Below are 13,975 nucleotides of genomic sequence, written 5' to 3'. Positions count from 1 at the left end.
ATTTTTATTAATCCGATTAACCATTTGTTATCGGTTAACCATTTTAACTTATAAGAACCGGTAAGGAGGAATGCTCTTAACTTTGTGATTGTGGGTTCAAGATGCTACAATGGCCATTTTTTTATTTTTTCTTTTTGTTTATTTTTTCTTCGCTTTTCTTTTCCACTTGGCCAACAGTCCTACTCACACACTTAGTCATTTCTTTTCTTTTCTTTTCCCAATTCCCATGCCACATATTTCTTTTCTATTCTTTCTTTTTTATTTTCTCTCCTCCTCCCACGCTGGCACGCAATTGTCTTTCACTTTCAGACTCTTTCTAGTTTCTTCCTCATTTTTTTTTTTTCTTTCTTTTCCAGTTTTCCGTCTCGCCATTGCGGGAGAATGGGTTTCTTTTTTTTTGTCTTTCCAGTTCTCGCAACATCTGCTCTCATAGTCACAGACCTCTTTTTAGCATCGAAGATTCAATTCAGGTAAGAGTGCCTTTTGGTGCTCGGAGGTTAGAGAAATAGATAAAACTGAAAAAGGTGAGATTTAGAACCGGTTAACCGGTTTAACCGAACCGTTTAATCGTGTACCATTATAACTTATAACCGATAATTCCAGTTAAAATCTTTATAGGCCCGGTATCAGTTAAGAAATCGTTTACCCGAAAATTATCGGTTAATAACCGATAAGAACCAAAATCGGACCGTTTTGATCGATACCCACCCCTACTTAAAACAACCCAAATCTAGCAAAAGTCGTACTCGCCAAATATGTAATTAAAAAAAGGGTTAAATACTTTTTGCCTCTTAGGGTTTAAACTCTTTATTTCTGTGGTTTTCATAAAGACGGAGAATCGGAGATGGTTCCTCCGTTAAAATTTCATTCAAAACTTAACGGAACACCACATCAGCACCAATCAAATGTCGCCACGTGTCATATAATTAAATTTTTTAAGAAAATATTTAAAAAAAAAATTAGAAAGATTAAAAAATTATATTTTTTCAAAAAAAAAAAAAAAAAAAAAAAAAAGAAAAAAGAAAAAAGAAAAAAAAATTGAGGGTAGCTGCACACCCCCATCTGGCCTGTTTGGGGGTGGCAAGCTACCCCCATGGCCAGATGGGGGTGGCTCGCCAAAGGGGTGGTCGAAACCACCCCCAGCGGATTTGGGGGTGGTTCGGCCACCCCCTTCTACAGTGCTGCTACCTCCTTCATCTGCACATTCTTCTTGACTATGATTACTGCATCTCCTTTTCTCTCTAGCCAAGCAAGGCCAATAACCAAACAAGCTTTCATAAAGATCCATGGCTTCCAAGCCATACCCACTTAATTGGAGGATATTGGGGGACCAGCTTGTCATAATCGCCACCATGATTTTCCTGGCTTCCTTCACCAAGAACACCGTACTACTGCTTCTCTTCTTCATCTCCATTGACGCTGGGTTTTGGTGCTTTCTGGCTTCCTTCAACAAGGAGACAAAGGGAATGACTGAAACCACCCTCAAACCCATTGGGGGTGGTTTCAGCCACTCCCTTTGGCTCCTTGCGGGTGGCTCCGGCCGTGGGGTAGCTCCCCACCCCCAAACCGGCCTGCAAGCCACCCCCCAAATTTTTTTTTTTTTTTTTGCCCTTTTTTTTTTTGAAAAAATATAAATTTTTTTAAAAAAATATTTTCTTGAAAAAATTAATTATATGACAAGTGGCGACATTTGATTGGTGCTAACGTGGCGTTCCGTTAAGTTTTAGACGGAATTTTAACGGAGGTACCATCTCTGTCTTTATGAAAACCACAAGTACTTCCTGTAATAAAAATAAAACCCTAAAGAAAGAAAAAAAAAAAATAAAGAGTTTAAACCCTAGGAGGCAAAAAAATATTTAACCCTTAAAAAAATTAGGCATGAGCAATAGAAAGAGATTTTAACACATCAAGGGCAACAACATAGAAGCTGAAACAACACAACTGCAACAAAACACTAGGTTTTATTTTAATAGGTGTTTGAGTTGAAAATTGAATTATATTAAGAAACAAATATCTTGTTTCTTTTGTTTTGTTTATTTTTTGTTAATATGGAACGGGTACCAATTTTAATTTTAATTTTTTTTATATATTAATATATTTCTCATTCAGGCTTCAAATAAAAATTTCTAGCTCCGTCCCTATTAATAACAAACTCTATATAGAAGAGTAGTAAATTAGCAACAATCAAAATCCTAACCACAATTTTGTCATATTGGATACCACATGAAGCCAAGCAAAAGAATAACTCACCAGCAGTGAGCCTGTTATTTACTCCTCCTTTATAAAGCTCAACTTGTGAGGAAAAACAGAAGGCATGGAAGAAATGCTTGAGAGTGAAGAGAAGAAATGGGCGATAACATGGAGTGGGTTTGTGGAGGAGCTGAAGAAGACAATCTCTATAGCTGCACCAATGGCGGTGGTGTCAATATTTCAATATATTTTGCAAGTGGTATCGATTATAATGGTTGGACACCTCGGTCAACTTTCCCTCTCTAGCGTTGCCATTGCCACCTCTCTCACCAATGTCACCGGCTTTAGTCTTCTTGTAAGTCTTTGATGATCACCATCTTCACTTCCACAAGATTTTCGACCGAAAATTCTTATTATTAAGCAATATTAAGGGTATATAATACATGCAAATCACCTTGATTTCTTAATCTAATTTGCAGGTTATCAATCTGCACCGTGATCTTGTTATGAAAGACAGTTTATTTTGTACTAATGATATTGTTCAACCTATTACTCTGCTTTTTTTTAAACAATTATTTTTATTTACTAAACATGCAACAGTAATTAATTTTAGCGATTGATTTCTTGACTTGGTTATAATATATAGTCGTCATGAAATAGACGACACGGATTAATATATTGTATTTTTGTAACAAAAACTCATTTACTATGGTTTGAAAAAGAGATATTACATATTTTGAACATGCATGAAATTTCATAAGAATATGCAAGTTGAAGGGGCTGCTAATGTCCTTGAATTCTAATGTCCACCAAAATTTGAGATAAATTTTTCAAAGAAGTATTTCACTTCAATATATAAAACCAGTCAATACAATTACTTACAAAAAAAAAAGTCAATACAATTCAAACTTCTAGGACTCTTTTCCTGATAAGTTTCTTTGCCTAGATACTAAAAAATTACAAAAATAATCTTTTGTGTTTCCATCGATTCTGCCAAAAGACTAAATTAGAATAAATAAACTCAAACAAAATTGACTTAAGGCCTGAAAATAGGGGTCAATGGACTGAGATTAAGGACATTCATTCAAGGTCGCCTTAATTTCAAACAAACTTGGGTCTTAAGAAATTACAAGGAAACTTGTTCTACATCAACTATGTCGTTGGAGTTGCACATAATTTTCTTTCAAATTGGGTTAGAGAAAATTCTCTTAACATCCCGTTTATAAAATCGTCATGTGTCTCTTAGTATGTGAGAAGTAATACTTTTTCAATAGCTAGCATATGTGAAATACGTACTTTTTTTTTATAGAATTTTTTCAAACTCTTTATATGCTATTAAAAAAACACGTGATGATGAGAATAAGATTGAGTCTTTGGTTTGCTGGTGTACCAAAATCAACCCAAGACAATAACATTGGTAAATGGTTACACTGTTACAGTTTTTTGTCATTTCAAGTCAACTAATTAAACAAATGCTGGTCTTGGTAGGCAAGCTTTTGACCCTTGATTCCTCTGTTAGCGAAAAGGTGCTTGTGAAAATAGCATATTGCATGTCTTTTATGAAGTCATTGAACATATTTTAACTACTTGAACTTTGCGTTTCAACTTTGCAAGCAGTCGGGAATGGCTGGTGGGTTGGAAACACTATGTGGGCAAGCTTATGGAGCAGAGCAGTATAAAAAACTTGGAACTTATACTTACATTGCAATCATTTCTCTCATTCTGGTCTGTCTCCCAGTCTCTGTTCTATGGATTTTCATGGACAAACTGTTGATTCTCATTGGTCAAGACCCTACAATATCACTTGAAGCCCGCAAATACTCGATGTGGCTCATTCCTGCACTGTTTGGGGGAGCAGTACTTAAGCCACTGACTTGGTACTGTTAAATCACAACTCATCTCAAAAGTTCAAGCTAATACGAATGGATGATTTTAGTCATTTAATTTATATTGTAACAGGTACTTCCAGTCACAGAGTTTGATTCTTCCAATGCTCTTTGCGTCCTGTTTTATTGTATGCTTCCATATTCCTGCATGTTGGACTCTTGTGTATAAGATGGAATTAGGAAGTATTGGTGCAGCTGTAGCCTTCTGTGCATCAACTTGGCTGAACGTGATATTGCTAGGCTTTTATGTAATTCATTCTTCAGCCTTTGAGAAAACCCGTGTCCCTTTTTCGAAAGATGCTTTGCTTGGTATCTCAGAATTCTATCGCTTGGCCATCCCCTCCTCTGTAATGGTTTGGTACTGATTAATTCTCTCTTCTTTTTCTGTCAATAAATATTTAATCTCCTCCATGAATATTACATGGTTTGGTTTTTATACTAATGGTCGATTCAGTCTAAAATGGTGGTCGTGTGAGCTGCTTATTTTGCTGTGTGGCCTTTTACCAAATCCAAAGCTGGAGACCTCAGTGCTCTCCATATGGTACCCTTCTATACCTCTACCTATCACCTCTGTATTGGACAAATTTGATACTTTTACAACATGTTCTTATTTTTCTTCTTCTTACGTTTTATCAGCCTTACAATTTCTACATTGCACTTCACTGTAGCCTATGGATTAGGGGCTGCTGCAAGGTACAGGTGTTTTGTCACATGCATAATGTACATTTTTTGAACTAATTTAGAATCCCTTTAGGATTGCGTTGAAATAAAAAAAGCCTCATTTTTCAAGTTTTTTTCAGAACGAAGTTTTGAGGGTCGGTTTTTTAGAGCAAAAAGGTGCCAAACAGGCCAATTTTTTACAGAACTTTCTATGTAATAGAAGTATTTTTTAAGGTGCATAATACAATCCCAACACATGCTCTAAAAGTATCCATCTATTTAACTGATAAAAATAAAACACCAACTACTTTGCAGTACTAGGATTTCAAATGAACTGGGAGCTCAAAATCCACAAGCAGCTAGAGTGGTTATTTGGGCTGCAATCTTCCTTTCTGTCACAGTGGCAATTATTGTAAGCGTGACTCTCCTCTGTTGCCGTTATGTTTTGGGATATGCATAAAGCAGTGAGAAGCAGGTTGTGAATTATATTGCAGTTATGACTCCTTTAATCTGTGTCTCCATTTTTATGGACGGCATACAAGCAGTACTTTCTGGTTCGTTTCTTACCTTTTATTCAAGCATTTGAATTTTCTGCAAAACCTTCTTGTTTTACTTTTGAGGAGGCTATATATTTATATATTTCTTGCATCAGGGGTTGCTAGAGGAAGCGGATGGCAGCATATAGGTGCCCATGTCAACCTTGGGGCATTTTATCTGGTTGGACTCCCAGTGGGAGCTGTGCTTGGTTTCGTGCTACATTTAAGAGGGAAGGGGCTTTGGATTGGAATTGTGACTGGTACTATTGTGCAATCAACGCTTCTTTCTCTTATAACAGGATTCACAAATTGGAAGAAACAGGTTTGTAGCCCTAGCTAGTGTCCATTTCTTGAACAATATATAATGCCATTCGTTTTACAGGGAATGCTTGCTATATAATATGTGTTTGGTTGCCAAGAAATAATTGGATGATATGAATATAGTTGGGTTCAATTTGTATGTTGACATTGCAGGCAGTCAAGGCCAGAGAAAGGTTATTTGAAGGGAAAACTGCAGTAGACAATGGATCAGATTCAGTCATCATCAAAGAAGAAACTTGAAAGAAGTTGATAATTTTTTTTTTTTTTTTTTTTTTTTTTTTTTTCCTTTAAGGCTTCCTTTAATTATGTGCTAAAGTTTGTGATTAAGATGAAGTTTTTGAAGTGTAGCTACTTAATTAAAATCATCTTTGCTCAAGCGTGCTGTTTGAAGAGAGTGTACTAGTAGTTTTAATTCAAGCTCACAATTTTTTACGCTATTCACGAATTCAATACGAACCCGACACAAAACTAAAAGGTTAAGATTAAAAAGTTTAATTCGTTTAATTAAATAAGTTATAAATACGGATTGAATTTATTTATTTTTTGAAAAGCAAACATCATAAAATCTAAGCAGACAAACATCACAGACAGCACAGGAGGTTCATTTGAGGTTCCCATTATATTGTTGCTCCAGTAAAAAGCAATTCTTGATGAGAGAAGGCTTGTTCGCCTTATTTTTGTGGGTGTGCACGAGAGAGATAGCCAAACTATTCTCCGAGGGTTTAGGAACAACGTCAATTATCACGCAGTAAACAATGCCAGAATCGCATAGAACCATGCAAAACCTCTTATCATCCTCAAAATGAAGTAGAAAAGGAGGATAGGGTTTCTCAAGAAATGAAATGCCAAGACCTTCCAGATTTCCCAAGATCCACAAGTCATCATAGAGTAGAGAGTAGACAGATTGTGCCGGACAACGTCAATGACGTTGAAGGCCACAAGAAAGTGGCTCCAATACTATGTTAAAGACGACAAAAAAGTGGCTCCAATATTATGTTAAATATAGTTCTGATATTATGTTAAATATATTGGAGAGTTGGAGAGCGGAAGAAGGAGAGAGAGCGGAAGCATATAACGACTACATTGTATTAAGCAGTGTGGAAGAAATCATATACTAAACCCTAGAATATATTAGGCAACATAATAAAATAAAATAATATCAAATATTCTTACGTTAATAAAAAAAAAAAGTCAGAGTTTTCCTTTAAACTAGGTTGGAGGAAAATTCCTCCAACCTAGTCTATAAAAGTAACATGTATCTTTTTTTTTTTAATAGCACGTGAGACGCACATTTTTTTTTAAATAACATTGCTTCAAAGTTTGTCTATACTATTAAAAAAACATGTGACTTTCACTGCTCAAATGACAAATGTCATTATTATAGATTAGGTTGGAGGAAATTCTTCGATCTAGTTTGGAAGAAAACTCTGCCTTAAGAAAAAATTACTTCTCATACTTTTAAAAGACACTTAGGGCCTGTTTGAGATTGCGTTTGAGGGGCCTAAAAATATTTTTAACACTCAAAAAGTCTGTTTGAAAAAAAAAAAGTATTCATTTAATAAAAAAATTAAAATCGCTTTTAAGGATCCAAAAAGCCTAAAAATAATTACAACGCACTTATGACAAAAACTTAAAAATAAAACTTTTGCTCACTTAAAAGTTATATTTTTCGATAGCAATCCCAAACTTCATTCATAGAACGGCAAGAAAATCTCTTTCCAGTTTTGCAGTAGGTTCCATTCCACTATAGTCAGATCGGACCTCGTATCTTTTCGATTTGGTTCGATTTTATATATGCCAACTGATCCCACGGTTGGCATCAGTACCGCTCAATCTCTCTCACACGAAGTATCCTTCCTAGAAAACAGAAAGCACGATTCTGGGAATTAATCTGATACCAGGGAGTAACTAGGGTTCCATGAGCCAAACAGCTCCTTAAGAGCATTCTCATACACGGAGCTAGTAAGGGAATGGAAGAGGCACTACTATTGTCAAGGAGGGAAGGGAGGGAAACATGGGGTGCCTTCACGGAGGAGCTTAAAAGAGTGAGCTGCATGGCAGCTCCCATGGTGGTGGTTACATTGTCACAGTTTCTTCTGCGGGTCGTATCGGTGATGATGGTTGGACATCTCGGTGAACTCGAACTCGCCAGCGTCGCTATCGCCAGCTCTTTTACTATCGTCACTGGCTTCAGTCTTCTTGTAATGTTCCCATTCTTTACCTTTCAATTTTATTGATATTGCTAATTGCCTCATTCAATCACTTTCAACACATTCGCATGGATGGGGATCGCGGAGAGAGATGTGTCCTCTGTTCTCTGTTCTATTTCGAGACATTTCAAAATATTCTTCACTTTGAAAGCTTATATTAATTCAATTGCTTATCATGATTAGCATAAGAATTCTCTGTTCTATGTCTCAAATTCTTGTCTTGATTTGACCAATGATTCTAGAATTAAAATATTTTAAGTTTTTTGAATAGCTCTGCTCGGTGTACGAAAGAAAATTACATGAATTGTTGAGGAAAATACTTTTAAAACCTCCAAGTATCCTTACTTTTGCATTTTAAGTTCCAAAATTGATGATAGACCTAGCATACTTTCAAAATAAGACAAGTTAGTTCATTCATTAACTCTTTCCGTTTAACAGAAAGTTAGTCATGTGTGTCGCACATGATTTTTTTATCAAATAAACTTCCTAACATGCCTCTGGGATAAAGTGTTAAAAAAAAAAACAAAAGGTTAAATAACAAGATAATAAAAAAAGGAACAAAAACAAAAGTAGCCACCCCCATTTGGCAGTGGCGAACTACCCCCAAGTGGCCAAATGGAAGTGGCCGAAACCACCCCAAAATGGTTTGCCACCTCCTTTTTTTTGCGTTGTTGGGTTTGGTTTGGTTTTTTTTCTTTTAATTGTCACTTCACCCCCTATTCGCGTTTTGAAGAGTTGAGGTGGTAAAAAGTCATGTGCAACGTAAGTGACTAACATTCTATCAAAAAAGACGGAAGAAGTTAACGAATGGGCTAACTTGTCAAATTTTGGAAGTATGTGGGTGTCCATCATCACTTTTTAAACATTAGAGACTATATTGCAAAAGTGGTGATACTTCGGTATTTTCCCCTTAATTGTCCATCATGAATATATCGTGTGTAAGAACTAATGTATTTGTAGTAGACAATTATCAAGCCTTTCAAACACTAAATACTTAATATGATTTGCCCTCATTATGAGTCTGTCCCCACCTATCTCAAATCTGATTAACAGCAGTATGTCAATTTTTACTTCCTAATGTAAGGTTTTGTGCACGATTGTTGACCCAATTTGAAATGCCAAGCAGTTTGGGATGGCTGGTGCTTTGGAAACTTTGTGTGGGCAAGCATATGGGGCAGAGCAGTACCAGAAGGTGGGGATATACACTTACTGTGCAATATTCTCTCTTACTTTGGTTTGTCTGCCTGTCTCTGTCCTCTGGATATTCATGGACAAACTATTAACACTGCTAGGCCAAGATGCTTCAATCTCACTTGAAGCTGGCAAATACTCAATTTACCTCATCCCTGCACTATTTGGGTATGCTATTCTCCAATCACTGGTTCGGTACTTCCAATCTCAAGGCTTGATCCTTCCAATGCTCTTTAGCTCATGTGCAACTCTATGTTTCCATGTTCCTCTTTGTTGGGCTTTGTTAATTAAGTTTGAATTAGGAATAACTGGAGCATCTTTGACTATTGCTTTATCATATTGGTTGAATGCAATCATGCTCGGACTCTATATAAAGTATTCCTCAGCCTGTGAGAAAACCTGGGTCTCCTTTTCAAAGGATGTTTTCCTAAGCATGAGGGAGTTCTTTCGCCTTGCTATCCCCTCTGCTTTGATGGCTTGGTAACATCTCCTTTCTACTGTTTAACTGGATTTCTTCTTGGATTCTCCTTCCATTTTAACCTGTTATCTTCATGCCAATGATTATAAACCAGTCTTGAATGGTGGTCATTTGAGCTGCTTATACTACTCTCTGGGCTTCTGCCAAATCCGAAGCTTGAAACCTCTGTTCTTTCTATATGGTTAGCCTCCTTGATCACTTCTGTGCATAAGATTAGAGAATTATCAATGCGATTGCTTCTAATTTCTCATGGACTCTGTGAGCAGCCTTACCACGATGTCATTGCACTACTTCATTCCATATAGCGCTGGTGCTGCTGCAAGGTTCAATCTATAAGCCTATCTTCTGATGCATATACCATCACATGTATGCAACATATTTATGTGCTGTGCATACATCAACATTCATGTTTTACTGAAAATGAATGCAATTGGCATCTTGTAGCACTCGGATTTCAAATGAATTAGGAGCTGGGAATCCATCTGCAGCACGGCTGTCTGTAAATGCTGTGATGTTTCTAGCAGTCATAGAGGTAGTCATTGTGAGCACAACTCTTTTTTGCTGCCGTTCTTTCTGGGGATATGCTTACAGCAATGAAAAGGAAGTTGTGGATTATATCAAAGAAATGACTCCTCTGCTTTGTGTCTCGGTTATCATGGATACCTCACAAGCTGTGCTTTCTGGTCAGTTCTGCACCTACTGATCATGAACTATATGACCAACTTTAAATCCTATTCCAGTGAAAACAACAATAATGCTATTTTCTGATTTACATCAGGGGTTGCTAGAGGAAGCGGGTGGCAACATATAGGCGCTTTTGTGAATCTTGGGGCATATTACTTGGTTGGGATACCGGTGGCTGTTGTATTGTGTTTTGTTCTACATTTGAGAGGGAAGGGCCTCTGGATTGGAATATTGATTGGTTCTACTGTACAAGCAATATTGCTTGCTCTGGTAACAGCATTCACAAATTGGCAAAAACAGGTGCTAGCTTATTATTCAAAACCTTACCCTCTTTGTAAAAATGTGAAACTATCTTTAGTGTTGATGAACTTCTATGTTGATTTTGCAGGCTGCCAAGGCGAGGGAGAGGGTATTTAAGGGAACAATATCTGCAGAGAATTGTTTGGATTGAATGATTCAATGCCATAATAGCAGATCCCCTAAGCAAACCGCACTATTTTAATGTGTCAAATTTTTTTAGTAATAATGCAACATGTAAAATGAATGATTGAAATGTAATTCAGTTTCTACTTTGTACATAATAAATTAGTGAAGTTTATTAAGAGTTAATCATGGGAATATCAGTGTCCCCTAATAGAATAAAAATATAATATGTAGCATTGTTACGTCAACCCGAGACGAAAATATAGTATATAACATTTCTATATCAGCTCAAGGTGGGATGGGGGTGTTATAGGTGGCATTATTAAGAGTTGTGAATGCAAGGCATTTAATTCGCTGAACACTTCAAAATTTGTGAATGCAGCAAGAACATTATTTTGCAGGGTTGACTTCCTTTCTTATGGGAATTAGGATCCTCTCCAGTTCATTTAAACTGGATAATATCTGGTTAGTTATATTAGAAAGGTATTTTTGTTCCCTCAAAAAGTGAAAAGACAAAAATACTCCTCTAATATAACCTGATCCTTCCAATGCTTGTAAGCTCTTGTGCAATTCTTTGTTTGCATATACCTCTTAGTTGGGCTATGCCGCTATGGTATGTAAGTTTGAATTAGGAACTATGGGCGCAGCATTAGCCATTGGCATATCATATTGGTCAAACATTATCTTGCTTTGGTTTTATATGAGATACTCATCAGCCTGTGAGATAACCCGTGTCCGGTTTTCCATGGATACTTTCCTGAGCATTAGGCAGTTCTTCCTTCTTGCCATCTCTTCTGCTACAATGGTTTGGTAATTTTCTTTTTCTATTAAAAAATCGGTATTTATTTATTTATTTCTATGTACTTTTGCTTAGTTCCTAATATGTTCCTTAATTTTATGCCAATCATTATAGTTTTGAATGAATTGGGAGCGGGAAATCCACCGGCAGCCCAAGTGGCTGTTGGGGTTGTTACAGTCCTTGCAGTTGCAGAGGCAGCTGTAGTAAGCAGTGCTCTCTACTGCAGCCACCATGTCTTGGGATATGCTTACTGCAATGAGAAGGAAGTTGTGGACTATGTTGCAAAAATGGTTCCCCTGCTTTGTCTCTCAGTCAGCGTGGACAGCTTATTAGGAGTACTCTCAGGTTACTTTCTAACGTTTATTGCTGTCAATTTCATACTTTGTCCATATAATGCTAAGGTCATTTGACACCTCAAATCCAAGCTATACCGTTATGTCCCAACAGCAGAATTCTTAGCTTAGCCTTTCCCCTCTGTAATAAAATTGGTCATATGTATTCATTGCACACGCATAAGCATTCACATTCAGGTCAGTAAATGTTTAGCTAAGGAACATATTTTTCTATTTTACTTACTTTTTTAAAGAACCTACACTCGGCTTAGCATTTTAGCTATTTACTTTCACTATTCCCAAATAGGAGAGATAATCATGTTGATTTTTTTATGAATTTAACTTATGCATTTTTGAGCTACAATGCTCAGCAAATTCACTAAGTAATACACCAGCTAGTCAAATCTTTAGCCAAAGTGGCTAACCGGATAAGGAGTTTTTTACTTGTCGCTACAAGGATAGCCAATATAACCTTTTGGCTATTTTGGTTAGTCAAATGCGAGTGCTCGTTAATTAGGTAACCTTTTATTTGCATAGTGCAAGTGCTTTGAAAACATAAATTTGCTCTGTTATCAGGGGTTGCAAGAGGCAGTGGATGGCAGCAAATGGGAGCATATTATCTAGTGGGAATTCCAGTAGCTGTTCTTTTGAGTTTTGTTCTGCATTTAAGAGGAAGGGGGCTTTGGATTGGAATATTGACAGGATCCTGTGTGCAAGCAATTATACTCTCTATTTTAACAGCATCTACTAATTGGCACAAGCAGGTTTTTATCCTAACCTTTTTTGGCTGACTTGGTTGCTAAGAATGTGAAAAAAAGGGAGCAATTGCATTTTATTTTCTTTCTCCCATTTCTTGGTAACAACTAGAGAGTAGTGAGTTATCTAAAAGTTTGTTCTACTAAAAGCTGTACTTTGGTTAAATTTTGTTGTTATTGCAGGCAACCAGGGCAAGAGAGAGAACATTTGATATTTTGATGGGCAACTTTTAGCTCATAATGGATTGGCATAAAGAACTGATACAATTCCAAGGCTGCAATCCTGTCTCAATTAGATAGGTAAGGTGGCTAAATTAGAAGACTGAAAATTATTGGCTTGGATCAAAAGACTTGCTATACAACTATCTATGTTTATGTTTATATGGTATATCTTATCTAGTAATAAGTTGTGTTTTATTTCGATTTGAATTCTTATTTATCTTGTATTTTATGCGGACCATTTTATCGATATAATTGACTGCATGATATTGGCCACAGACAAAGATGGATTGGGATTTCCAACAATTTATGCAGCAATTATAAGAGAGTTTATATGAGATTCATTCATTAGCTTAGAAATGACTTAGCAGAGATTTATTCATTCATCAGAGACTTAGCAACCCAACTGATCAAAATTTTAGCAATTTTGGTGACAGATTGTTAGACTTCGATGATAAGAATAATCATTCCCTCTTTATCCTCCTATGGGTATACAAATTACAAAAAATATGACAAGCTATATATGCAGTGTATCAAACAAAAAACAAGACTATAAAGCCTCTTATATTCATATATATCACTGCTGTAATAGGTAGCGAAAATTACACACCTTGCACAAATAAAGACAGGAAAAGAGCTAGCATCTTATTTTCCCTTCTCAAAATAAAACAAGCAAATTAAAGAACCTTATAAGCTTATGCATCCTTTCCCTTCTGCAGCAGCCTTCTAGAATTGAAGTGCATGCTAGTAAGGCGGAGGATGGCGATGCCAGGGTGGAGGAGGACGATAGGGGTCTAGAAACGGTGGTGGAGGGGGACCAGGAGGTGGTCCATAACCATAAGGTGGCGGGGGTGGTCCTGGTGGATGATGATGGTGGTGGTGATGATGAGGTGGTGGCGGTGGCGGATGATAGAATTCAGGACGTGGCGGAGGTGGTGGCGGACCATACATATGTGGCGGGGGTGGTGGAGGTGGCCCAAAAGGATCCAGGGGAGGTGGTCGGTGTGGGTGCGGATGTGGATGTCTATGGAAGGACATTATTTTTCTAACGCTTAGTTGCAAAGAAAGGTTGGAGGAGAAATGTATCTTACAGAGACTACGATCAAAACTATATAGACCATATTTTATATAGGTGGGAAATTAAGCTGAGGGGAAGTTTCTGGATAACCTGAAATTCATGGACTGTTAGTTGGAAGAATGGCGGATAAAGGGGTGTTTAACTTAGGTACCAAGTATGCTCGCTAGCGCTTTCGATCCAATAGAAGTGTCACAGCTGGTTCAAAAAGAAACC

General features: G+C 36.9%; 1 protein-coding gene and 1 pseudogene across 1 annotated transcript; both read left to right on the top strand.

Moving 5' to 3' along the window:
• Nucleotides 1–2,314: 2,314 nt before the first annotated feature.
• LOC132182107 (protein DETOXIFICATION 12-like) lies at nt 2,315–5,833 on the top strand (annotated as a pseudogene).
• A 1,466-nt stretch (nt 5,834–7,299) lies between these two features.
• On the top strand, nt 7,300–13,765 carry LOC132180859 (protein DETOXIFICATION 8). The gene is made up of 10 exons (XM_059593836.2): nt 7,300–7,794; nt 8,930–9,474; nt 9,567–9,653; nt 9,739–9,795; nt 9,917–10,155; nt 10,251–10,456; nt 10,545–11,389; nt 11,493–11,723; nt 12,287–12,474; nt 12,649–13,765. Exons 1-7 carry the CDS (start codon nt 7,564–7,566, stop codon nt 10,605–10,607), a joined length of 1,428 nt encoding a protein of 475 aa, XP_059449819.1. The 5' UTR covers nt 7,300–7,563; the 3' UTR covers nt 10,608–11,389; nt 11,493–11,723; nt 12,287–12,474; nt 12,649–13,765.
• The last annotated feature ends 210 nt before the right edge of the window (nt 13,766–13,975 follow it).

The sequence above is a fragment of the Corylus avellana genome, chromosome 5 (assembly GCF_965113065.1).
Source record: "Corylus avellana chromosome 5, dhCorAvel1.hap1.2, whole genome shotgun sequence".
Classification (NCBI taxonomy): Eukaryota; Viridiplantae; Streptophyta; class Magnoliopsida; order Fagales; family Betulaceae; genus Corylus; species Corylus avellana.
Note: the sequence above shows the minus strand (reverse complement) of the source record. Positions and strands in the feature narration are given on the sequence as shown.

What these genes read in the sequence shown, in the direction of transcription:
- LOC132180859 (XM_059593836.2), top strand. Translation starts at nt 7,564, where the DNA reads ATGGAAGAGGCACTACTATTGTCAAGGAGGGAAGGGAGGGAAACATGG. An exon ending in CTCACAAGCTGTGCTTTCTG is followed by an intron (nt 10,156 to 10,250) that starts GTCAGTTCTGCA and finishes GATTTACATCAG; the next exon opens with GGGTTGCTAGAGGAAGCGGG. An exon ending in TCACAAATTGGCAAAAACAG is followed by an intron (nt 10,457 to 10,544) that starts GTGCTAGCTTAT and finishes TTGATTTTGCAG; the next exon opens with GCTGCCAAGGCGAGGGAGAG.